The 27,314-nt window shown below is 40.1% G+C and overlaps 1 protein-coding gene across 5 annotated transcripts in view; it reads left to right on the top strand.

The window, feature by feature from the left end:
• GLIS1 (GLIS family zinc finger 1) overlaps positions 1–27,314 on the top strand; it is a 335,102-nt gene that overhangs the window by 305,325 nt on the left and 2,463 nt on the right. For all 5 annotated transcript variants that reach the window (XM_053248208.1, XM_053248207.1, XM_053248204.1 and 2 more), the window contains 2 exons: positions 10,870–11,048; positions 23,958–24,125. In XM_053248208.1, the coding sequence (XP_053104183.1) occupies positions 10,870–11,048; positions 23,958–24,125 (347 nt within the window). The remainder of the gene's footprint in view (positions 1–10,869; positions 11,049–23,957; positions 24,126–27,314) is intronic.

Below are 27,314 nucleotides of genomic sequence, written 5' to 3'. Positions count from 1 at the left end.
CAGTGGCTGTTGCTGGTATGTGTAACTTATGTTTCTTTTTTAGATTGTGAGCGCTTTGGGAACAGGAAGCCTTTTAAAATTTATTTATATCTGTGTAAACCACTTGGGGAACTTTTGTTGAAAAGCGGTATATAAATATTCATCATCTTCATATTCAGTTGCATCACAAAGAATCAGCTTTAAGTGTCTCAGACAAGGAACATGGATCCACCTGTTCTAGCTTTTCTTGGAGACCTAAAACTTGGTTTGGGTTAAAATGTGATATTTTTAGGCTGATGGTTCATATGGGGTTCTTGGAGTCTTGTACATAGGAACGTTGGGAGCAATATAATGCACAGGAGTAAAAGAGAGAAAGTTTCATGTCAGTGTGTGTGCGAGTGTGAGAGAGAAAATAATGTATGGCCTTTTAATAAAGACTTGGCAGCAGCTGTGTACTTTTCCATGTAAGGCTCTTTGTTTATGAGCTAATGTTGTTTGTGGGAAACTACAGCTACACTGTTTTTAAATTTGCAACAGTATAATATTAAATAATTGTTAGGCTTTAGTATTTAATGACTGTGTGGCATTTCAGAAAGTTAACCCTTACAGTTCTAAAGTGAGCCCAATAATGGGAATTCAGGAAAAAATATTCCTGTAAAATGGAATTGGAGCCATAAGTTAAAAATTAAAATGCATATGTTACTTCCATTGGAAACATGACTGAGCAGGGATTTGAACCCAAGTCTCTCCAGTCACAGTCTAGACACTGCATCACACTGACTCTCTTAATTGCTTTCATGTTCTGTGTGAAAGATGTGGAATTACTTTATTTTATTTTATTTTATTTTATTTCTATACCGCCTTTCCAAGAATGGCTAAGGGCAGTTTACACAGAGAAATAACAAGCAAATAAATAAGATGGCTCCCTGTCCCCAAAGGGCTCACAATCTAAAAAGAAACATAAGACAGACACCAACAACAGTCACTGGAGGTACTGTGCTGGGGGTAGATAGGGCCAGTTACTCTCCCCCTGCTAAATAAAGAGAATCACCACATTAAAATGTGCCTCTTTGCCAAGTTAGCAGGGATTCCACTTTAATTCCGCTTTCACTTGTTAACATGTAGCCCTTCTTTTTGAGGAAAGAAAGGAGGGAGGACACCAATGAAGAAACATCGAGGAAACATCGAGGGGGCAGGGGAAAACCAGACTTCCCGGTCACTCTGACCTTGGTTGGAATTCCTTCCTATGTCAGTCGGTTAGACCCTGAGCCAAGTAGCCATTAGTCATTAGAAGAATGGAGGCATGTTGCTGAGTTTCTCTTCAACCATACAGGAAGTCCTGTGTTCTAATACAGTGTGTCCCATGCTACAACACAATAAGGTGTTTGCTTACTGTTACAGTAATATAATACAGTAAGACAGAATAGTTCTTTGCAAGGGTAAGCTAACAGTGACTGATTTATTGTCATATTGTTGAGGGGAAGGATCCTGCATATTCTTTAAAATGAAGCAAAAGGCAGCTGGGAATGATTAGTAGCAGAGTTCACCAAACTTCAGATAGAGAGGTTGGGTTTTTTTAAAAAAGAAAAGAATGAATGGTATAACTGTTTTCTGAGCTTGTGTTGACAGAAATCCCCCTAGGGCAAGACCCAGAAAAGAAACACGTGGCAAGAAACTGGGCATCATCCAGAAACCAGATTAGTAGAGCTTTGCACATCATTTTTAATATTATGGGACGAGATGAAAATCGGTATTAACCTTTTCTCTTTCCTGTTTTTCCCCTCACACTGCTTTGGATCTGCTTTGCTCTCTTGATCCTATAACTGACTAGGGGTTTGTCATAATTCAAGTGATTACACTGCAGATTTTATGAATAAGGTGTATTAAATTGTATTCTTGTAGTTTACGGGCATTCAGTTACTTCACTTATTTGCATAATCAGGAATAACAATATATTTTCTGAGACAATTAATTTATGGTTCTACAAAATGAGTCACTTTTGTACTGAGCTTGTTTACATGGCCAGGAAGTTCTTCACACCCAGCTTTTGGTTCACATCTCCTCCGGAATTGAGGTGTGCGTTCACATATCAGCCAAATTTACCCTGAAGTCCCTGCGAGCTCTCAGGGAACAATTCACACACAATTCAGGTTTTTCATTGCGCATAAGATTGTAGCCCAGTTTATATCTAGGATTTAAAAAATCCGCTTTTTACGTTGTTTTAGGGGGGCAACTTTGAATTTGCAGTAAAGCCTTGCAGAAAACCCATGATAAAGCCTGCTGTCGGGAAAGCTCCCTGAAATCCTCTCATGCTTTAGCCACACTTGTTTGCAGACTAACTTGAAACCAACCATAGATTGCACAAGTTAGCCACATTCCACAATGGTTTCTTTGAATTCTGAACATCAACTTGTGGCACTGACAAATTATTATGTGTAGTTATTTTAGTAACACTCAAGACAAGGAGAATTTTCCTGATTCCCACCCCCCACCCTGAATTTTATTCAGCTTTACATTTATCTCCTGATTGCATAGATAAATTTCAGGCAGAAACCAATTGTTATATCGGAATGAATAATCATGAAAAACAGGTCTAATGTTTCCCCTTAGTATAGGAAACAAGGATAAAATTTGGTAATTTTTTCAAATGTTGGCCTTGAGATTTTGTGGAGAAGACCAGAAATGTGACTTTTGCTTCTGGCATCCACAAATCCACTACATTTTGTATATTTACCACTCACATGCAATAAACTAGTGTACCATTTTATTCACCTTGTACATTTGATGAAGTAGGCTCTGTCGTACAAAACCTTGTACTACAACAAATAAATCCGGGCCAGTTCATAGTACCATGGTATTGGAAGGGACCTTGAAGAGTTGGAAGGGACCTTGAATATCTCCGGGTCCAGGCCCCCTGCTCAGTGCAGGAAACTACTGTAGCATTTCCCCCCCACCCTGCTCCAAGATGGCTTTCTAGCCACTGGTTAAAAACCTCTAGTGAATGAGAGTTCGCCACTGAAAGAGGAAGACTGTTTCACTGTTAAACAGCTCTTACAATTAGGAAACTCTTCCTAATGTTGAGCCTAAACCTTGTAATTTCAGCCATTGGTTCTAGTCCTGCCCTCATGAGCAACAAATCCATTCCTTCATATGTGTTGTTTCACTACCTACACGCAGATGTAATTATTTGTACAAGTGATTTCTTATGTAGCTTAGAAGGAGGAACCCTATGGAAGTTTTGTGAAAAGCTAACCTTTGACTTTGTGCTTATCCCCTTCATACTTTCATAGTATTCCTCTTGTGAGCCACTAACATGCCAATAAGTGTGGGATATAATATATGAATCGGCCTCTAGTCTCTGCGGTTTCACATCAGTTTTGTCTCTCTTTTGTGTTAGCATTCAGTGAATAATCACTCTCAAAGCCAGTGTGTATTATGCTATTATACAGCACTTGATAAATGGTTTGAAGTGCAGGCAAGCACCACATCACAAAACATATAGGAATTTATTTGAGATAAAGTACAGATGGACTTAACTCTGGATCTGATCTTCCTGCTGAGATGGATGGAAGAAATATTGGGATCCATTGTCTAACAGAGGAATCTGACAGTCATAGCTTTCCTTCCCAAACAACAACAAAGTGAGACACTGTTCATATTGGAAACATCCATGTCTCTGTTGTGGTTGTATTTTACCCCCAAGTATAAGTAAAAGAGAAATTGATTTCTCTGTCTTTCAGTTTTATATTCCCTTAAAGTAGTTACCAATTACGCATGCTGTGCTGTATTCTCTGTTGTCAGGAACACATTAAAGAAGACTCTCTACATTGTGGAGCATGAAAAAGTATACCTCAAAATTACAAAGAATAAAAGGAAATTTATCCTGTTCTGTCTAGCCTTTTTTTGCCAAGGAGATATTTAAAAAGGGGGCTAAAGCAAAATATAATCTAACTCATCTTTATTTCTTTATTACAGCATTTTAGCCCAAACATCCTAGACAAAGATAAAAGAGGCAAATCAAAAGCAAATCATATTTAGAAAATTTAAACGGGCTAAAGATCACAGAGAAAAGAGGTCAGGCCAATTATCAGGCAGAAGCTTTTTAAAAAGTCATTTTAACCAGCATTCTAAACATTATTTTGGGCATCTCTGGGGGGAGTGGTGGTTGTTGGGTTTTTTTAAAAACAAAAGTTATTCTAGGTAATATAATTGGGAGAAAGACTTTGCTGCTTAATTATTGTCAGCTTTAGTTTAACAAAGTTGAACTGGCATTAGAAAATCTCATGGAACAATGTGGAAATGATAACACACATTTGTTTTCAACCCTGAATAAATACAGAAGGGGCGGCGGGGGTGGGGGTGGGAATATTCAATATATTTTTAATCTTTCACTAATTCTGTGATAGATTGAAAATATCTGTGAAACTCTCATTTATTTCATTGGGGCTGTTGCCAGAGCAACTTTTGGTAAATTGTGCATTAAGGCAAGGATTCAATTAGTTCTGCAGGCCCAGGGGGACTTTTGGATTGTAATTTCTGAGTAGGAGATCCATGCCATTTCACAATTTGCTTTTGAAAATTCTCTCCATTTCAAAATCAGTTTGCCATGTGGCACATGGGGATATAGTCACAGCTTACTCTAAAGATAAAAAGAAAGAAGTCGCTATTAAGAAAAATACATTTTCTAACCGGGTGAGAGATCCACATGGGCATAATATATTTGAAGAAGGTCAAATTAAGGACAAACTATTTTATTGGATATATGTATGTCCAAATGATGGTGATAATTGTTTTAAATAATAAATGAATAAATAAAGCAAAAGCAGTTATTTAATAATTTAAAAAAATGAATGGTTATATCCCAAAGTTGGGATGGATTAAGAAATACAGGAACAAATTCCAGCCATCTACCCAACAGCTTTTTGAGTAATTTGTTGAATTATCAGTTAATTTGTTGAATTATCAGATCACTTGGGTTTAAATATCACCGACTAAACAAGATTTTACCTTTCTTCAGTAAAATACAGTCGTGCAATAGTCACAATTTTCCCTGTTTTAATAACCCCTATAAAAACACAAAAAAACACATTCTAAAGAGATCATGTTCTTGTCTCTTTAGAATGGGATATTGAAATGGGTAACTCTTATTGTAAAATAAGTCAATGGTGCTTAGAAAAATTACTTGTTCAAAATGAAGAAATTGTAGAATGTGTAAAGAAGGGACTGAATGACTATTTTCAAATCAATATTACTCCAGATGTGACTTGGCCTCCTAATTGGAAGGCAACAGAAGCAGTTATAAGAGGTATATCAATACAGACAACCTCTTATTGAAGAGAAGTATTGGTAAAAAGAAATCATATCACAGATCCAAACACTATAACAAAAGCATAGAACATCTGTTCACTCAGTATCTGTCATCAATATGGATGCTGTGGGGAAACAGTTGGACCTACTCAGTTGTGTCCAGGTAGAAAAATAATTAGGTTTTTAAGAGTTTTTTGTGTGAGAATAAGAACGGCAATAAACCTACAAATGCTTCGCTTATATGCTAAAGTGACCATAGTATGTGCACACCATCAAAAGTTGTGAATGATTTTGCCAGGTTTTATATGGAACAATATACCTCAAAAACCCCTCAAAAGTACTGGATATTTTGGATAAGCTGCACATCCTCCAATTTTCCATAGATAGATTTAACTCACCTGTTAGCACAAATTACTATAGAATAATTTAAAAATACTGTTCTAAATATATTTCTATCCAGCTGCAAGGATTTAGTGTGAACGGGTTAATCTTGAATAAATTTGTTCTTAATTTGGGGACTAGGCAAGGCAGTCGTATGTTTCCCCCTTTTCCCCCTTAGTAATTGAACTGTTTGCAATAGTAATAGAAGTTGCAAGGATATAAATGGGGTTAAAGTCAGATCATAAATATTTAAACTCAGTCTTTATGCAGATGATATTGTCTGACATCTCGACTACCACTGCACTTGTACAATGAACAAAAATGCACACATGTAAGAAGGTCGTGTAGCTAAGTGGATGTTCAAAGCTGCACAAACTCTTGTGGTCTTGGTCCAGTTGCACAGGTGTTGTGCTGGTGCAACAATGATAGTTGATAGCTTGGCATAATTCCCTGCAACATATATGGACTGAGGAAGAGTTTTTGTAGCAGGAGGCACACCAGAGGATGCACTGATGCAACACTAGTCTAGAATGCAAGTTTATAACTTAGTGGAACTAGCTAGCACAACATATTTGCACTTGTAGCAGTGTTGGTATGGATGTCTGCCACTGTATTAATCAATGGGCCTATTCAGATCAACAGTACTTCCAGTGACTGTTGGTGGTGTGTGTCTTATGTTTCTTTTTAGAATGTGAGACCTTTGGGGACAGGGAGTCATCTTATTTGTTTTATTTCTCTTTGTAAACCGCCCTGAGCCGTTTTTGGAAGGGCGGTATAGAAACTGAATTAATAATAATAATAATATTGAGCTAGTTAGATTTTTGGATGGATCTCATAATACAAAGTTGATTTAAATAAATCTGATTGGAGAGGGTTAAATATGGGGAAGGGTTTCGATTGCTGCTCGTTGCTCAATAACCTGGCAATCTAACTAATTTTGAGTTATTAATTACTGAAAATATGTCAAGAGGGATCTCAGGCAGTTCATGTAAAATGATTATGGCATTAGATTTTTAAAAAGCAAAATGTGAAAGAGATGTAGGAGAATCTAATCCTAACAAGATTTGGATTAGATTTTGGTTAATGGTCCCTGTGTAATATACAGTATGAACTTAAAATAAGTTTTTTATAAACATATCTTTCAATCAAGATTTATACTTCAAGTCGTATCTTTCCCAAAGTGTCTTTCTGATGTGTGCTGGAGCTGCGGGGCTACTGGCAGATTCTTTCCATATCTATTGTGTTGTGGGAAAAACACATTAGGTATGGAAACACAATAGATATGGATTTGTGCAAAAATTGTACCTTATTGGGAGCTAATTTTATAATGTATTGAAGAAATGACTGTTTTGTTTTACCTTTACACACTTGAAATCTGTTGTAGTTCAGGATGATTTGAAAATGCTCATGCATCTCTTGGATTTTAACTGGAAAAAACCACTATGAGGCTATTCTCACATCTAGCTGAAACTGGGCTAAGGGAGCCCAGCCTGGTTTCAGCTGGCCGTGTGCTGCAACGGGAGCTGTGCCGCTCCCAGCAGCAAGCCCGCTTAAATGTCCCCCCAAATGATGTTAGCAGAGAGCGCGCGCTGCTAACCCTGTTTTTCTGATCGTGTGTCAGGACTCACAAGTAACCTCCCAACACGAGTAGCCTCCCAACTGGGGGGCTACAACAAGCCTCCCAGCGTCGGATGGCTCCCCAGAATGCCCTGTACTCATGCAGGTCATTCTGGGACTTCCTGGGGACAAGAGGCCCCCGAACCCTGCTGCCCCAACTGACTCCATGATGGAGCTGGTAATCATTTGAGTGACCAATCCAGCTGCCCAGGGAGGGCTTCCTGCTCGTGTGCAGGGAGAGTGGGTCAAGCCCGCAAACCCCATTTAGACTCTCCACACTGCTCGTGTGGAGAGCCTTTATGTCAGCTGAGCATGAATGGTCATACAAGACTGGGAGGGAAGAGAGGCTGATGATTTATTTATTTAGACACTGAGTTCATTTTTATTGGAACAAATACATCCCAGCCATTTATGCTATTAGAAACAATAGAATTACAGCTTTCTTTTTATTTTCTTACTTTGATTATTTTTTCTTTCTCTCTTTGTATGGTTATGTTTCATCAATGTATATTTTACTTTATAACCATTACAATTATAGTTAAAACATATATAAAAATTAAACTTTTGCATACAAAGCATCATTGATCTGTTCTGAGGATGCACAATGCTTAGATGTAACTTCGTAAGACTATATGATGTAAATTATGTAATTAAAATAAAGTATCATAGAACTGGACAGTTCATTTACACATCAGTTTAATTGAGCCTGTGATCTAAAAAGACAGAAGGTGAAGAAAACATCATCATGTCATACTGTACTTGAATCCATGTGGCTGGGAGAGCATGTAACACATTATTCTTCATTTACAAGTTGCTTATATAAATCTATCACAGATGCTTCATTCGGTCTATGCAGTTCAAAGCAGATAAATTCTGGGTAGAATTTTCTGAATGCTACTCTCACATAAGTTCTGTTTAGATGAATAGAGCTTTCAACACAGCATGAGTTGCATGGTGGATTGTCTCCTATGCTTGCAAGTGGCCAGCAGAAACTTTTCTTGGATCAGAAGTACTTTTATCTGGCACTTTTGCCAGTTGCCACCTCCAGCCTAAGCCACATGGGTTTAGGGGAGGAAGAATCACCACATAGATCCATAAGAATAGCCACCTAATTCTCCACATCATTATGATACTTTAAATCCCTTAGAAGAATCATCATTACTAGAAGAACCTAAATAGGATAAACGAATGCTAATCAATTTTGCAGTTATACCCCTCATTTGATATGAAGATAAAGATGAGAATTTTTCTTCTTCTTAGGAATGGAAATCTTCACACATTCTTGCTGGCAGCAATAATTTTTTAGCACACTAGGGCTAAAAGTATGAGCAGCACTGCAGGTTCAGAGTGTCCATCTAATCTAGCATCCTGTTTCCCACAATAGCCAGCCAGTTGTTTCTGGGAAGCCTATCAGTGGAACATAGAAGCAAGACGTTCTCTCCTGCTGTTGCTGTTCCTAACAATTGATATATTCTTTCTGGAGGTAGAATTTATAGTCATCCTTATTAGCAGCCATTGACAGATGTGGCTTCCATGAATCTTCCATGCATTTGTCTAATCCCCTTTTAAAGCCGTCTCGCCACGTGTTGTGGTGATGCCCATTTTACCATGGCTAGTTTTAAATTGACTTCTGACGATTCATGTGTGGTCCATCTGTCTGCTAAATTCAGAAAAACAGCAAGGAGAGGTGCTTGAGTTCTCCGTTTCACCTGCTAAACCTAATCCCACTACTAACATTTAACTCCACATGTATATCCAATGTGGAAAGGGAGACTGAAATCCACACCTAGAGATAGCTCTTCCTGATCGCTGGGACTGTGGGCAATGGATAGGGGCTGTATATATGTAGATGCTTCTGTGATACTGGAATCTCTGATTGACAAGTGATCCTAATTGCATAGATGAACATAAGTTGTCTTCTACTAAGTCAGACCATTAGTCTGTCTGACAGTTGTCTACATTGACAAGCAATGACTCTCCGGGGCTTCAGACAGGGACCTTTTCGAGCCCTACTTGGAGTTGCTGCACATGTGCTCTACCAGTGAGCTACAGCCTCTGCCTTATGCACGTACAATCTAGACCAGGGGTAGGCAATCTTGATTCCAGCTGTTGTTGAACTACAACTCCCATCCTTGGGATAATGGGAGTTGTAGTTCTTAATAGGATAATGGAAGTTGCCTATCCGTGCTCTAGACCCTGGCTGGATCTATGTGTGTATAGTTGTACATGTTCTCATTCTCATCTTTGCCCCAATGTATGGACATTGGACAAGAGGACGAACTGGTAAGCTTCTACTCCCAGGGTTAGGGTACATGTGGAATGAACATGATAATAGATTATAGGGCTCTAGGTGAGCAGAAATGTGGAACAAACGTGTCGATGAGTGGTGCTAAAATAAGTACATAGGAACATAGGCAGCTGCCATATATTGAGTCAGACCATAGCTGACTCATCTAGCTCAGTATTGTCTACACAGACTGGCAACGACTTCTCCAAGGTTGCAGGCGGGCATCTCTCTCAGTCCTATCTTGGAGATGCCAGGAAGGGAACTTGGAACCTAGATACTCTTCGCAGAGTGGCTCTATGCCCTAAGGGGAATATCTTGCAGTGCTCACATGTAGTCTTCCATTGAAATGCAACCAGGGTAGACCCTGATTAGCTAAGGGAACCTTGGTTAGCTAAGGTGAATGTAAAGCATATAGGGTGCATCAGCTGTCTAATCTCCATACGTGCAGCATAATACACAACAGTGCCTTGTGAGACAGTTCTCTGGATGCCTGTCAGTGGCAATGGAAGCCTGTGGTGGGCTATAAGCTCAGTATTGCAGGCCTGCAGCTATTATGTGGCTAACAGTGTCCAGTGCAGGCTGCTGCTAGCCACTTGGAAGGTGTTTGCCTGTATGGAACTAAGCTAACAGCTTGCTTCCCTCAATTGCCTCTTCACTATGTCTTCTGGCAAGAGCCTGAGATCCATTCCTCCGTGCAGTAATGTTCAGCAATTTGGATGCTGGTAGCCCTCCAGAAAACTACCTAACAAGTAAATAAGCATACTTGCTACAGTGCACATTCCCTTTTCCTACACTATTGTACTTGATAGGGAAAACATCACATATGAAGCATTCCTTAGTATCATAAAGATATTAACAAGCAGCTGTTTGTCCAGTGTGATGTAGTGGATAACAATGTTGGGTTTGTGTACAGGAAACGTAGCTCCTGCAACAGAAAAAAGAATCTGCCCATTGAAAAGCTCTGTGCAACCTGAAAGTGTTAGTGCTCTTCAGATACTAGGAGAAAAAGATCCAATAAAATATATTCACCTAACCTGTTTTTGTATTTCTTGGCAATTCAGCCAAATGCAAATATCTGGAATTTGCTTTTTTTAAAAGTATAGTTCTGTGTGGCTGTTTCTGTTGGTGTAACACTTTAGAACAGGATTTGTGAGGATAAATACCGTACTTTTAACCTACACAAATTGTAAGTAAAATCAAATGCATAAAAAGTAATAGTTGCCCTTATTGTGATGGTTTGTGTGCTCATGGTGAGATTGGATAAGCTTGTCACATTTCTCATTCTTTTCTTGTTATAGGATTGTTCCAAATATCCATCCTCCTCTTGTTAGTCCACTGAAAACAGTAGTTGCTCCCACGCTCCTTCAGAAACACAGCTCATCAACATCACACAGCCAATCTTCAAATGGGCAGCAGTTCTCTGCTAATAAACCATACACGCAATTCCAAAATCAATCTACACAGCAGGGACCACAAGGTAAATCTATAGTGTATGTTTTTGTATATAATGATGATGCACCAAGCACAGAGGTTAACTATATGTCACATACCATATGTCCACACTAAGGGCTAAATGAAGCATTAGAAGAAATATGTCGCACAATATACTAGGGATGTGCACGGACTGGTCCAGGGCCATGCAAGAGGCCTCCGGACCAGTCCGAAATTCGGCCGGTTCGGGGGGGGAGTGTGGTACTCCCCCCCCACCGCTGCTCTTCCCCGCCCGGTGCTGGACTTTTCTAAAGCGTTTTTGGGGCGGCAGAGAGGAACTCTGCCACCCCAAAAACGTTTTAGAAAAGTCCAGCGGCGGACGGGGAAGAGCTGGGGGGGGAGTACTGCCCCCCCTGCCTTAAAGCCACACTCCCCCCCCGTGCCGGACCATGCCTCCGTGGTTCCGTGCACATCCCTACAATATACCTCAAGTTCTAATGTCATTACACTGTGCACTCTACCATCCCTCCTACTCAATTATGTGGAAATGCACAGTGTGATGACGTCAGGACTTGAGGTACATTGTGCTACACATTATGAATGGGAAGGCAGAATAATACAAAACTGTTGCTTTTGATAGCAACCCCATGTTTTTTGTCATGTTTGAAAGTCTGCTAATAATTTGATTGAAGCCTTTTATTGCTGTAGATCAGGGATTCTTAACCTTGGGTCCCCAGGTGTTATTGGACTTCAGCTCCCATAATCCCCAGCCTCAATGGCCTTTGGTTGGGAATGATGGGAGTTGAAGTCCAACAACATCTGGTGACCCAAGGTCGAGAATCCCTGTTGTAAATCATTTGGTTGCAATGTTTACTTGTGATAAGGTAAAGTAACGTTGTGCCATCAAGTCAGTGTCGACTCCTGGCAACCACAGAGCCATGTGGTTTTCTTTAATAGAATACAAGAGGGGTTTACCATTGCCATCTCCCGTGCAGTATGAAATGATACCTGGAAAGGTAAGTGAGTAATAATATCAATATAGCAAATGCACCACTTTCTTCTTGTATCAGAAACATTTCATTTCTCAAGAGGGGCAGTATAAAGAGTGGCATAATGAATTACATTTTGTGGTCAATAATTAACCTTTTTTAAAAAAATAAAATTTTTAATTACCAGCCACCTTTGAGATAATACAGTGCAATTGATGTCCATGGGATAGATTTTGACGCACACACAAAAGCAGTAGCACCTTAAATACAGATGTGAAAAACTTTATGTCGTGTGTTACATTTATTTATCTATCATATTTTTATACCGCCTGATATGTACATCTCTAAACGGTGTACAGAATGCAACAAATATAAAACAGAGTAAAAACAGTTAAAATTTCACAAAACAAAAACAATTTCATGAGATAAAAACAAATGAAACAGTTTAAAATTAATGTAAGAGCTGGAGAAAACAGGTATGCCTTGAGGGTCTTTCTGAAAGCAAATTGAGAAGGAGATACTAGCCCCCTCACAACTCTAGACAACTCCACTGGATGTGAATTTGTGGAAGCAAGGCAGACAGAAAAGAACCACTTTTTTGCTGCCCACACTGACAGAGCATAAATCTTCAAATGTGCTGGCAAATCTTCGTGTGTTCCAATTTTCATTTTAAAAGTTGTGAAGAATTTTTGTTGAAAAAGCAGGTAACCAACACAAAAAACCTGATATTTTAAACACTGTTTCCTAATAGGGATGTGCAAAATGTTTCGACGCCAAAACATTTCTACTTGGAATGGGCTATTTTGAGTGTCTTGAGTTTGAAACAAATGCCCTTTAAATAAAGGGCATGTTTCAAGCTTGGAACAAAACAGCCCCCCTTTCGATGTGAATTGATTCAACATTTTGACCACCATTTTGGAGGCCTGTTTTTCCCTTGCTGGTTGATTTTCTGGCACTGTCTTCCAATCAGCTTGCGATCCTATATAATTTGTCCCTACAATCAGGCTCTGTACCAAAGGACTGGAAAGTAGCCAGTGTATCTCCAGTGTTTTAAAAAGGGATCCAGGAAATTACAGGCTAGTCAGCTTTAATGTCTGTGCTGGGTAAGTTAATGGAAAGTTTATTTAAAGATAAAACTATTAAATATATAGAACAGACCCTACTGAAGGAGAACCAGCATGGCTTCTGCAAGGGTAAGTCCTGCCTCACTAACCTTTTGGAGTTATTTGAGAGTATCAACAGGCATGCGGATAAAGGTGATCTGGTTGACGTAGTATACTTGGACTTGCAAAATGCTTCTGACAAAGTTCCCCACCAAAGGCTCTTGGGTAAACTTAGCAGTCATGGAATAAGGGGACAGGTTCATGTGTAGATCGGTAACTGGTTGAAGGAGTGGAAACAGGGTAGGAATAAATGGGCAGTTTTCATAATGGAGGGAAGTAAGAAGTGGGGTCCCCCAGGGATCTGTACTGGACCAGTGCTTTTTAATTTATTCATAAATGATCTAGAAGCAGTGGTAAGCAGCGAAGTGGCCAGATTTACAGATGACACTAAACTATTTAGGGTAGTGAAATCCAGCAAATGTGATTCAATGTAATTAAGTGCAGGGTTATGCACTTTGGGGCAAAAGACCCCAACTTCACATATACACTGATGGGGACTCAGCTGTCAATGACTGACCAGTAAAGGCATATTGGGATCATGGTGGACAGCTTGTTTAAAGTGTCAACTCAATATGCGGCAGCTGTGAAAAAGGCAAATTCCATGCTAGAGATCTTTAGGAAAGGGATTGAAAATAAAACTGCTAATATTATAATACCCTTAAACAAATCTATGGTGTTGCCATATGTGGAGTACTGTGCATACTTTTGGTCACTGGGTTGGTTATCTCAAAAAAGACATAGAACTAGAAAAGATACAGAGAAGCGCAACCAAGATTATCAGTGGCCTGGAGTACCTTCCTTATGAGGCAAGGCTACAATATTTGAGGCTTTTTAGTTTTAAAAAACAACAACTAAGGGTAGACATGATAAAGGTGTATAAAACTTTGCATGGAGTGGAGAGAATGGATAGAGAAAATTCTTCTCTCTCTCTCATAACACTAGAACCAGGGGTCATCCCATGAAACTGATTGCCAGGAAATTTTTCAGGACAAAAAGAAGTACTTTTTCACACAGTGCATAATTAATCTATGGAATTCTCTGCCACGGGACGCGGTGATGGCCAACAGCTTGGATGGCTTTAAAGAGGGGCTTGGCCAATTCTATGGAAGACAGGACCATCAATGGCTACTAGCCTTGTTGGCTATAGACCACCTCCAGGCTCAGAGGCAGGATGCCTCTGAATACCAGTTGATGGGGAGCAACAGCAAGAGAGAGGGCATGCCTTAACCTCATGCCTTTGGGCTTCCCAGAGGCATCTGGTGGGCCACTGCAGGAAACAGAATGCTGGACAGGATTAACCTTGGGTCTGATTCAGTACGGCTGTTGTTCTTATGTCCACATCAAAGCAGGAATGTGGAAAGGCAAGTAATATTCAGGTCCTCATAGCTCTAGATTTACAAAAGTTAGACTTCCAAACGTCTCCTTATCCTAGACTTCCCTCTCTGGGTTAGTTATGATAAGGTTCGTTTGCATTTAAATTGCCATTTTTATTAGCAAAATATGTAAAAAACAAACAAAAAACCAAGAGTCCAGTCCTGTCGCACTATCACTTCTTCAAAGAAAAGCAACAATTTAAATGTCCGTACCCTATCCCTGACCCCTTCAGGAGTGCCCCATGACCTCTGGAGAGAGATTTTAGAGGGTGTAGGGTGGCTGCTGTGAGGAAGAGAAGGTGAAGAAGTTCCCTTGCAAGAGCTTCTTTCCACTCATTCAGGGCCTGGATGTAACCTATTGTGTATTGATATTTGATTCTTTCAGTGTTTCTTTTGTTAACCAGTTTGAGTTATTTCTTCATAAGATAAAGTGAGATCTAGGGATGTGCCGAAAAGCAGTTTGGCTGTCCAGATCGCTGGCATGTCTGAATTGCTGGCACCTCCCTTTAAATTTGTAGGCTTACAGAGCCCCTTTAAAGCAGAGGACAGCAAATCCATACCTGCTCCTCCTCCACTCGCCACCATTGCTGCCATGCCAGCACTCCCCCTAGCTATGCCTATGTGCCACACAGATGGGCGCCACACGCGTGCAGAGGCCATGTGCATGCCAGCGCCTCACAGGGGCAGCTGGAAGATGCCCAACCGGCGTGCAGGCATAACTGGAGGGAGCACCGGGATGGCTTTAAGGGAGCTGTGTAAGCCCTCAAATGTAAAGGGAGGTGCCAATGATTTGGACAGCGAAACAGCATTTCAGCACATCCCTAATGAAATATACATCTTTATAATAAAAATGTTGAATGGAGGTTGGTGGAACGCTTTATTTATCCCTGTCCCAAAGCTTACATGATCTGAAACTGAGCAGATTATTCTGTTTTAAGAGATTAACACTTCCATTGAAGCAGTGCTAATTTAGGATGCAGCATAAGATTTAGGATACAACATAATGATGTACAACCTAATTACAATAATAAGCTAAGTAAATATTAAACCACAAAAAAAGAGTTTAGCAACTTGTGAGTACAACAGAAACAAAAACACATAAAGCAAGTGCTGAACTACTTTAATAAATTGTTTTTATTCTGAAAGAAAACCACTTATCCTGTTGGAGGGAAGTGTTGCTTTCTAATTGTTTTGTGTCCTGGGGTATTTAAAAGGCAATCATTTTCAACATCCGCCAAACACCAAACTATTATTTTAATGTCATGCTGAGGAAATGTCATTAAGAGTCTATTTTGATTTATATCTTTAAAATAACTCCTCCACTTGGACAAGTGTTTTAAAATCAGTCTTTATTAGTATTTGAAAAGCAGCAGCATTTACTCAATTTTTCAAACCGTTTAAGGATTAAAATATAAAGAACAAATGCAAAATCAGTTGTCATTGGGGGAGTGGGGTGGCATTCATATGATATTTGCTCTGGGTATTCTAAGTTCCAAACAAATCTTCTTTGAACAAGTTATAGATGAGAGTGCATGGATAATACATAAAAATAAAAACCCAACAGCATTTCTGACTTCAGCTAAAAGTAAGATCAGATGGAAATTGTTATACATTGAAGGAATTTGGCAACCAAATGAAATAGCACAGCTATTTATATCTTACATGATGTCTTTTCATAGAGATTTTATGTAATTTGACGAGTTTGACTTATTTGTGCTCATACATATAAGTGGAATGACATGAATGAATTGGTGTTTAATAGACATATTCCAATAATTTCCTCATTACATCATTCATTTAAAAAGTGCTTTAGATATTTAAGTTGCGGCTTGAGGGAAATAGAGGCAACCAGCATACGTTGTGATGTGGTTAACTACAGCTTTTCAGTGTCACATTCAAAGTGAAATTGTAACTCAATGTTATGTTTGGAACACAGTTGGTTCCTTTATTAACTGTTATACTTTTACATTTTATTCCACATAAAACATTTAACAGTGATCATTTAAACTGACAGGGTGTTTGGGAAATTCTTCATTGGAAATTAGCTGCCACAGATTTGATTTAAATCTGACAAACTGAAGGAATGCCTGCAATCTGTTTGGGGAGAGGGAAATGTCAGCTCAGCTGCAGCTGCCAGAATGTGCTACATTTCTTAACGGCAAATATAAATGTTTCTTTACAAAACTAAAAAGAAAGGGGAAAAAGAGGGGTGGCAGGAGAAATTTTTTATATAGTTTCATGACATGGTTCATATTTTAGCCCCTTAAGAATTTGAAAACCTTTTTAAAAGTTCCATGTTTACATTTCTGTACTAAACTACATGTGGTTGTTAATTGCACCATCGTTATGGGATTTGAACCTCATTTTTAGCTCCTACTATTACTCTCTGTTAGATCTTGAAAGAGACTTCAGTGCACAGAACAAAGATCTCTGAAAAAACTTAAGAACAAAATGCAACAAAGCCCCAAAAAATCAAGGTATCCAGCTTGATCCCTGTAAATAACAGGGGCAACATGAGTGACATGGAGAGTGTCCATGACAGAATGTCCAAAGTGAAATATCAGTAGGACAAGTGTGCCAAGTAGGGCAGTGACAGGAATGAAATGACACTGGGGTGATTCTTTTGCAGGGCTACACTGACAGTGTAATCTAAGAAGCTAAAATGACTTTGTCTGGAATGAGATCTTTCACAGTCTAGTAGAATTATGTGGAATGGAAGAACAGTTGAGGCAGTGTATCCAGTGAAATGTGCTAGAAGCATATCATTCTGACTTGCAGAGCTGCAAACATGGGGTTGCACCCTTATTCGTTGTATTTTTGTGGAATGGCCAGCAAGTGTTCACTCAGTTATCATAAGGACTTGTGTTCCAATGTTATTTTTGTTGGCCTTTTTAAAGACCTGGCTTGCGGTGATATTTTGTACTTTCATCACAGTTGCAATCTTTCACACGTGGACTGGCAAAGGAGTGGTCCATGTCAGTTGGCAATACAGTTAGTGAAGCCCCACCTTTCTGCAGTTGCCTGTATGCACTTCCACTATTTTCTGCCCTGCACACATCAGTGCCTTTCAAAAAGGTTGTTATTCTGCAGATCATCTGTTCAGGAAAGAGAGCCAGACTAGATTCAGAGCCTTCTCCCCATTAAAACAGTGAGATGAACATGTTTTTACTACCCTCCCCCTTTGATTGGAGGCCTTTCTTTCTGGGATGCAGAGTGCAGGAAGAAAAGCAGCTTTGAGATGGCGAGCCTGAACAAAAGCATAAACAGTGGGGAATGGATTAAGCAGTCCCCCCATCCTCATCATTTCTCCACTTAAAAATCACAACCTCCTAAGGCTGCTTTTAGTGGTTTTTTGTTTGGGTTTTTTAAAAATATACATGGGAAAGATGTATTTGATCGTCATGTCTAGTTTGGGTCCCCAAGAGAGAATAATATGGCGCCATCTGTAGAAGAAATCTGTACTAGGTATGCTGGAAAATGTTCTGCTTTTCCTTTTAGCAATGCATACAAAGTGCTCATTGGAGTCTGAGTGATGGTTCATTGGAAGCTAAGTGTCCCATTTATTCATTGCCCATCTCTAAAGTATGCAGTCATTTTAGAAGGTGTGTGGAGAGGACTTTCATGGTTCATAAATATAGAAATGAGGATAACTCTCAGCATCTCCTCAATAAGCCACTGTCCTTGAAGTCTCAGAGTAAGATAGCTGACCAGTTTTTCATAAGAGCTCTTTGAATCTTCCAGTTATTCTGGCCCCAAGGAGAGCCCAGGTCATTCCTTGCCCAATGCCAAAGAAGGACATGACTTCATTTAGAATCCAGTGTTCTGTGTTTCTGGGCCATCTTATTTTCTGCCACAAATACTGGCAGCTTTGTGAAGTCCCTTCATCTTTCTAGTGTGTACTGCCTGTGATCCTTTGGTACATGATGGCTAATAGACATTACACCATTTTTAACAAGTTGTTCTAGTAAGAATTAATCTGCCTACTTTTCTTTCACTATCCCTGCAACTGGAATACATTTGGTCCAGATCGGGTTAGGCAGTTCACAAATTAGCCCACTTGCGCCTCAAACATTCATGTATCCACCATCTTTAATTGGGGTGGATGACATCATCGCAAACTATGTGTTTGAAGTGTCCCTACAACTGTACCAAATTGGGTCCAAATCAGTTCCCACTTGCACCTCAAACATTCACGCATCTCTCTCAGCCTAACCTACTTCACAGGGTTGTTGTGAGGAGAAACATAACTATGTTCACCACTCTGGGCTCCTTGGAGGAAGAGTGGAACATAAAGGTAAAAATTAAATTGAATTTAAAAATTAATTAAAATCTTGTATCAGGGGACATCATTACAAATTGCGCCCTAGAGTTGTCCCTATACCTGTATCAAATTTGGTTCAAAGCAGGCAGTTCACAAGTTAGCCCAGTTGTGCCTCAAATGTTCATGCGTCTGCTATCTTGGATTGAGGTGGATCACATCATCACAAACCATGCCATTGAGATGTCCCTGTGTGTCACTCACTACAAGTGTACCAAATTTGGTTCAAATTAGTTAAGCAGTCCACAAGTTAGCCCTCTTGAGGCTGAAAATTTCATGCATCTGCCATCTTGTATCAGGGTGGATGACATCATCACAAACTATGCCATTGAGGTGTCTCTATATGTCACTCACTACAGCTGTGTCAAATTCAGTTCAAATTGGTTTGGCAGTTCACAAGTTAGCCAACCTGCATCTCAAAGGTTTACGCATCTGCCATCTTGAATTGGGGTGGATGACATCATCACAAACAATGCCATTGAGGTGTCCCTGTGTGTCCCTACAGGTGTACCTGATTTGGTTCATATTGGTCCAGGCATTGCAAAGTTGATGGTGGGGACGAACACAAACATGGAATGCTGGGTGATCTCATATGCCTACTGGAAAGTAGGCTAAAAAAGGAATTGGAATCCAGCTAGTATGTTGGGAAAGTGAGAGTCTTACTTAATAGTCTCCCTTGGATTGGATTTTTAATTCTCTAGAATAGTCATCCCTGCCTATAATAGTCCTCCCTCCCTGTTTATGAAGTTGTCTCCTTTCCTTCCTTTCCCTTTCAAGTCTCCTTGAAAAGGCAGTTTTTTGGTAAAGCCTTCCTCGAACAATTCCATTCTCACCTTACCAGTTTCTTCACCACCATTGTCCCACTATTCATGTGTTACTGCCTAGTTTCCCTTGCCATTTAAAACACCTTGTCTTTTGAATTGTAGTTTGTACACTTTAATAGGGACTATGTCACTTTTATGCTCTGTTCAACACCATGCTTGCTGTTAGCTTTTAATAAATAAATAGGTAGTAGTAGTAGTAATAGCAACAGCAGGAAAATCAAATGAGAGTTGTTTCAGCAGTATATACTGTGGATGAAATAGAGTTCTGGGCAAAACTAATGTTCTTTTGAGATGAAGTATGCCAGTGTGGAAATTCCATTTCACAACGGAGGTGCTCCTATGAAGCGAAGTGTTTTTATTGGACTTTCTCCAATAAAATGGTGGACAGGCCACCATACATAAATACCATGAAACAATTTAATTAGCAAGTCCAATTTATAACACAGCCATTGTAATTCAAGCCATGAAACTGGGCATCAGTCTGTCCAATTTATTTCTTTGGATTTTAAAAAGTTCACATGTCTCCACATGCAAGGTAATAGTTATAAATGCATAAGAACACACAATGTACGTATGTGTGTGCAGTGTGCACACACAGCAACAGGCAACAGCCACAGAAAATGTAAGAGCTTTGTGAGTAATCATGTTCTCCCCTAAAAGGAATTGGGGAAAGGGAGATCTGTTATCTGAAGAAAGCTTTTGTTACAATCTGATTCTTTTTGATAAGTTTATTTAACCAAAGTGAATATTTAAGACAGAGTTCTTGCCATGCCTGTAATTCCAAATCTATATAAAGCTGCTTGGGCCTCACTTACTGACATGAAACTCCCAGACCAAACCACAAAAGATAGAAACATGTCATTTCCGCAGGTAGGTTTCAGACCTCATCCAAATTACCAAAAACCCCAGAAAAACATATCACTTTCCTGTAAAATCCAGAAAAACTCTCCCATTGGAAATCATGGCGAATGGTATGTCATAAGCACAGCAAAAACAGTGTTGCAGAGAGCTAAGAAGTAAATATGCTTGGAATCCGCAAGCCCTTTTACTAGTAAGTATTATTATCTTGTTTACACAGTCAGACAGTTGTTATTGACTGGTTTGTTTTATCCAGACATCGAGTCCTTCCTAATAATAATAATAATAATAATAATAATAATAATTATTATTATTATTATTATTATTATTATTATTATTAATAATAATAATTAATAATTCAATATCTATACTGCCCTTCCAAAAATGGCTCAGGGCAGTTTACACAGAGAAATAATAAATAAGATAAGGTGGATCCCTGTCCCCTAAGGGCTCACAATCTGAAAAGAAACACAAGATAGACACCAGCAACAGTCACTGGAGGTACTGTGCTGGGGGTGGATAGGGCCAGTTACTCTCCCCCTGCTAAATAAAGAGAATCACCGCATTAAAAGGTGCCTCTTTGCCAAGTTAGCAAGGGTTAATAAACAAATAGTAATAAACAAGGTCCATAATTAATCCAAGAGGACAGATTGGTCTATCTAATTTCTAACTGGTTGATCAGTTCTCTCTAACTTGCCTTACATCTAGAGTGGGCTGACTGAACAGTAGACAATTTCTGGTTAATATCTGACATATATTGTATAAACTTGACAACTTAGCAAAGGACGCTCCGTTTTAAGTGGTTCTGTACATACCTACTGTTAAGGCTGTCTGTGCTTTCTGAAAAGTGGTGATCTGGTGAAGGAGCATTTTCCTTCCGTACTGTGTAAAGATTTTCCTCGCTGCTAAGCAAGGTTTAGTTTCCCAAGGAAAATTGTGGAGTCCTAATCAGGGAGCACTTTAGCTAATGGGAATGTTGTTTAAAATGTTTTTAAAATAGGAAGCATGGGGAAAAAGATATTTGCACTTTAAAAGAAAACTAAATTGCAAATCTTGGTTTGGTACAATTAGATTTGTTAGTGGTACATCTATATCAAATTAGACTGGTCATGAGGATCTTATATTGATGGAAATTAGCAAAGAGAATAATTGACCTTAACTGCACAGTTAATGTGTGGGCTACCCTGATTCTCATACTCTGGCAAATCGTTCTGCAATGAATGTAAATAAACAAAGTTCCTGATGTTTAGAAGCACATTGCCCATACAAAGCACAGGCACAAACCTTTGGAAAGAATAAAATTCCAATTTCAAGTGCTTTTGTTTGTTCTCGGGCCATAGGAGATAAGCACCCATAAGCTCCATCACCCAAAAGTGTGATCATCCCTCCCTGACTTTTTGACCAACTCTGTATCCAGCCTGGGTTGCAGAGGGTCAAACTAGATGTTACCTTAAGCAATGATCTTATGCTTTTCCATTTGAGAAACAGGTCACACCCATGGTGCTATTCGTCCTGAAAAAGAAGTCCCATTGGTGCCTACTGGAACCATTTTTCCAGGGCAAATAACAGTCACAGTTGGGGCAGTCCAGACTGAGATTATGGAGGGGCAGAGGGTTAACCATGTCCCGCCATACCATAATCCCAATTCTCAGGAGGTTCAATCCAGTTGCTTTATACTGAACAAAAATGAGTACACTAGCCCCAATCACATGCCAAAGCTGACGTCTCATTTAACCCTTGGGCTTCTTGAAGAGACATCAGATTGCACTGGCTTGACAAAAATCCTTTCTAATTGCATGATAGGGTTGATTTTGTCCCACCCATACTAAACCACCGGTCTCTGTGTTAGAACAAACATCAATATAATTTCTAAGGTCACACATTCACAAAGTGGAACATTTTCACATTAAATCGCATGTGTGCGCACACTGTCTTGACACTGCCGCCCAGAACAAAACTAATTCCGCACACAGATGGAAAAAATTAGAGAGAACACTGACCACCACCCCAAGCAGTGCTCACCAACGACTACTGTGCAGTATCTATTGTAGTACTATTCTCATCTCCTTGAAATACTGTATTTTTGCTTAACAACAAAAATGGAATTATTATTATTATTGACAACCTAAGAATCTCATTAGACCAAAATTTGGTCTTATCCTCTGCCTCAAAAGTGACTAGCCAGATGCCACTAGGATGCTTATAACCTCCTTCTGATAAGCATCAGAAGGGTGCTACTTTTTGACCAGGGAATGGTTTCCTTCCAAGCATTTATTTTAACTTTCCCTACTAGTTAACGTTCTCTACTAATCCTTTTTAAATCCATGTTTCCTAGTGATTATATGCTCTATAAGTAAACTGTGCATTGCAAAAAAATAATGCTCATTTCTATTTCCCTGAAATCTATTACAAGTCAGTGTTACTGGATGATCATCAGTTCTAGTCTTTAGAGTGACATATAATATTCCTTTGGGCTAATTTTGTTTATACCATACATCATTTGGAAACCATTATGTTGTTTGTTGGTCTTTTCACAAACAAACTGTCTTTATGACATGTGCTGTTCTATCTTCAAACCTTTAGAAAGAATAAAATTCCAATTTCAAGTGCTTTTGTTTGTTCTCTGGCCATAGGAGATAAGCACCCATAAGCTCCATCCCCCAAAAGTGTGATCATCCCTCCCTGACTTTTTTACCAACTCTGTATCCAGCCTGGGTTACACTTTAATTTTTTTTAACTTTTTTTTTTACAACAATACATTTCTTTTCTATAGGAAGAATAGCAGCCCTTACATATGTATGTATATTGCCATAAATAGGTATTATAAGGATAGTGGACTGGCAGCTGTGGTTTTGCTTTGGTGAGTCTTTGATCTGCGTTGGGGCTTCAGTTTGTACACAGAATTCTACCACCACAGAGTTTTCTCAGTTCACTTCAACTGTAGGAAAAGCCCTGGGAATGCAAAACTTACCCCTCCACTGAAACGAGTGGTTAGATGGCTACATGGATCTCTGGATCACTGAGCAGATAATTATGCCTCACTGTTTTTTATCCAAAGAACTATGTGTGGTGTTTCATGCACACAATGGGGCTTCCATTGCCCTTTCCCACTCCAACCCTTTGCACTCTGAAAAAAACCTTCCCAGATTACATGCAGTGTTGAACAAGGAGGTATGGGGTGGGTGCTGCAGCCAGCTGGCAGTCAGCAGGAATCAGTGAGGGAAATTGAAAAAATAAAAATGGCCAAGTGCCTTCTTGGGATCCAAGCTATTGTATGTAAGATAAGCTTCACAATGTCTCTGAAAGTTAATATTGATGCCCAACCTAGAATATAAATAGTTAGGCCTAGCCACTGTGAAGCACAATTCCAGAAAACAAGCCAAATGCATTCTTTCAGCACTAAAAATGTCTGCGCAATATCTATTTGCAGGTTATCAAGGCAGCTTTCACTCTATACAGAATTGCTTCCACTATGGAGATTCCTTCAGGGCTATGGACTCATCTGTCAACAGTGATGTGCTATCAAGTGAATCCCATTGCTTTAATCCTCTGCGACAAAATGGCTATCACATCCTCAGTACACCTATAGGTTCAACAGGTAATTGATTTGGACTGTATTGGTTTAATTTTGTATGTTCTCACCCATCTGCCAAAATAGTATTAAACACCCATTTGCTGGTCTTTTATGAATAAAGTAGGTAGGGCATTGTGTTTGTTGATTTTGGGTTTTTAGTGTTATTGAGATTAATATTCAGATTTTCTTTTGTGGTTCTCTTATGGTTTTACTGATTTCTCAAATCCCCCTTAAAGCTTTTTCTGTGTTTTTCATTTCCATATTAAAGTTCACAGAAATGTAACTAGTAACTGTAGACCTTTTTATTTTATAAAATTTTAGCCAAATGTCTTCTATTCATGAAAAGTTGTAAGTTCCCATCAATTTATATAATTTTAAATACCTTAAACACTTACAGCATTTTAGCATGCCATCCATGATAATTTCCCCCTAATTTAAATAGTACATTAATAAAACAGTAATAATGTAAAGTTTACAACCTATGAAAATTTTATCTAATTTCTGTATGCAAAATAGAGCCATTTATATTTGTAAGACACAGTGACTGACATATTGTGCAATGGTACACCATTTTTTAAACATTGCATACACAAGTGCAAAATGTGCACAAATTTATTTATTTATTTATCGGTCTCTGGGCGGTTTACAAAGCAATAAAAACAGCCAATAAAAGATTAAAAACAATTAAAATTAAAAAGTTAAAACTATTAAAATAACATAATACAAAAATAGGTCCATTGGAAATAATAGGCTTACTCTCATCATGTAACATACACAAATGCAACATTACTAGGTTGATGTACCCATCTATATATATAATTCACTTACGGATGACCGAGTTGAGGACTACGTCTGGAGGCGTCCAGAGCCGTGCAGATGCCTGAAGCAATGATTGCCTAATGCCTTGGGAAGGGAGGGTCAGCGATCTAGGGACGGTAGGCGGAATCTGCAGACTCGGGAGACAGAAGAAGAAAGGAGGAAAGGCAGAGGGGAAAGGAGGAATCATTGCCTCGGGAGGGACTGGGAGCAGCAGCGAGGGAGGTGGGAATCAGCAGACTCGGGAAAAGGGAAGGAAAGGCGGAGAAAACCAACCACAGAGAGTGGGCGGCTGACCACAGAGAGAGGCGCGGGGGTCCAGACAGAGTGAGCGAGAGAGGCGTGGAGGAGGTAGAGACAGACAGAGGCGCGGGGGGGGGGGGGCGAGAGAGGCGCGGGGGAGAGACAGAGAGAGCGAGAGAGGCGCGGGGGAGAGACAGAGAGAGCGAGAGAGGCAGACCGAGCTAGAGAGGCGCGGGGAGAGAGACAGAGCGAGCTAGAGAGGCACGGGGAGAGAGGCAGAGCGAGCTAGAGAGGCGCGGGGAGAGAGGCGCGGGGAGAGGCAGAGTGAGAGAGGCGCGGGGAGAGTGGCAGAGCGAGAGAGGCAGAGCGAGAGAGGCGCGGGGGAGAGGCAGAGAGAGCAAGAGAGGCACGGGGGGAGAGGCAGAGACAGCAAGAGAGGTGCGGGGGGGAGACAGAGACAGCGAGAGAGGCGTGGGGGGGAGAGACAGAGAGAGCGAGAGAGGCACGCGGGGGGGGGGGGAGAGACAGCGCGAGCGAGAGAGCTGTGGGAGGACCAGCCAAACGAATTCTCCCAACCAAACCCAAAAAGGAAGTAAACTACCGCACAGATGCTCTGTGCGAGTTCAGCTAGTTGTACAGTATGTCAGCCATTGGTGTTTTTGTTTTGTTCTACCTTGGTTTTATAGTATCATCACTATTAAGTGAGCTCTCATCTACCAGGAGTGCCAAGTATGATGGACAGAGTGCTGAAGTCTATTAACCGCCAATAATTATCTACCTTCAATTCATGGCCTTGGGCAGTTTATGCTATCTGGGCTTTTGAAGTGCATGCTTGTCTTGATGTTTGCTGTTGTCCATTCACTCAACCAAGTGAGATGTAGTAACTGTCCATGTAATTGGGCTTGCTCACATTCTTCCTTTATCTTGGGCGTTCCATTCCACTCTTCCTTTGTTGCTTTTCCACTATTGAGATTTAGAGTATAAGCTCCTCTGGACTAGGGTCTGTCTCCCCCCTCCCCACCCCTTATAATAATCTGTAAAGTGTCAGGTTGATGGCACTATTAACCCCCCCCCCAAATGAAATACTAGTAATGTGAACACACAATGCTAAAGCAGTGGGGATGTTCTTACAGTCAGCCAAAACCAGGCTAGGGAAGCCAAGCCCAGTCTGTAAGTACCGGCGCGGCGGCAGCACACCGCCAAAGAGGCCTGCCACTTAGTTGGGGTTAAGGGTGTGAGTATGCCCTTGTGTTAGGGTTCCAACACAGCAGCAGCCTCCCAGCCAGTGCCAGGGAAATTCCCATAGTGAACTGCGCAAGTATGTGTGCAAGTATGAACTGCGAGCAATGTGTCTCGGCCCCCAACCCTTCATGCTGCCAGAGGAGGCAGCTGCACGTCTGGGCGCACAATTTCCATGCCCCAGACCAGAGATTGTCTGCGGGAGAGGTAAGCTTTTTAAGGCTTCCTATATTCACACCCTTTCTCACTGATCAGAGAAAGGGCTCAGTATGTATTCACAATATAATATAGGGCAGATCTGGGCTCAAATTTTATCCAGATTCCATTGATCGTTGTAATGATCTATCACACAGAATAAGATGAGTATTTGGGATTTGGTGCCATATTTATTAGACCAAGCCATTACAGAAACATCTGTAGCACGGAAATTAACTGCCTTGCATAATGGTCCGACTTACTTTTTCTTGATTGGTACCTCAGCACTCTTCTAAGCATGAGATTCTGCAAAAGTCATGAAACTGAACAATTGTTTAGACTTTGTGGGAGAAGATGGCAATTTTCAGAAGTTCATACTTCTCCAACCCAATCTTCACTACCTCCTTCCAGAGAATTCCTTCTATTCTCTGCTCTCCCCTTCCTCCATCTGCCCTTTGAGGCCTAAGACTAGCTTGCATCGACATTATGTGGATCTAGCTTTTTAGAAGGTACTATAAGTGTGTAATATAGTGGCCCTGTGGTCTACAGGGCCAAGATCATTAAGAGGATGATGGTCTTGAGGAGAACATTAACCCATTACAGCACACACATTCTCAGGCTCCTGAAACTCCAGGATAGCAGTATTCAGTTCAACATTTGCTATGTTTACAGGCACACTCTGTGCTATTACAATTATATTTGGTTTCCATAGGTGAAAAG

Source organism: Hemicordylus capensis, chromosome 4 (genome assembly GCF_027244095.1).
Source record: "Hemicordylus capensis ecotype Gifberg chromosome 4, rHemCap1.1.pri, whole genome shotgun sequence".
Lineage (NCBI taxonomy): Eukaryota > Metazoa > Chordata > Lepidosauria > Squamata > Cordylidae > Hemicordylus > Hemicordylus capensis.
The sequence above is the reverse complement of the archived record's forward strand: the minus strand, read 5'-3'. Positions and strand labels throughout refer to the sequence as shown.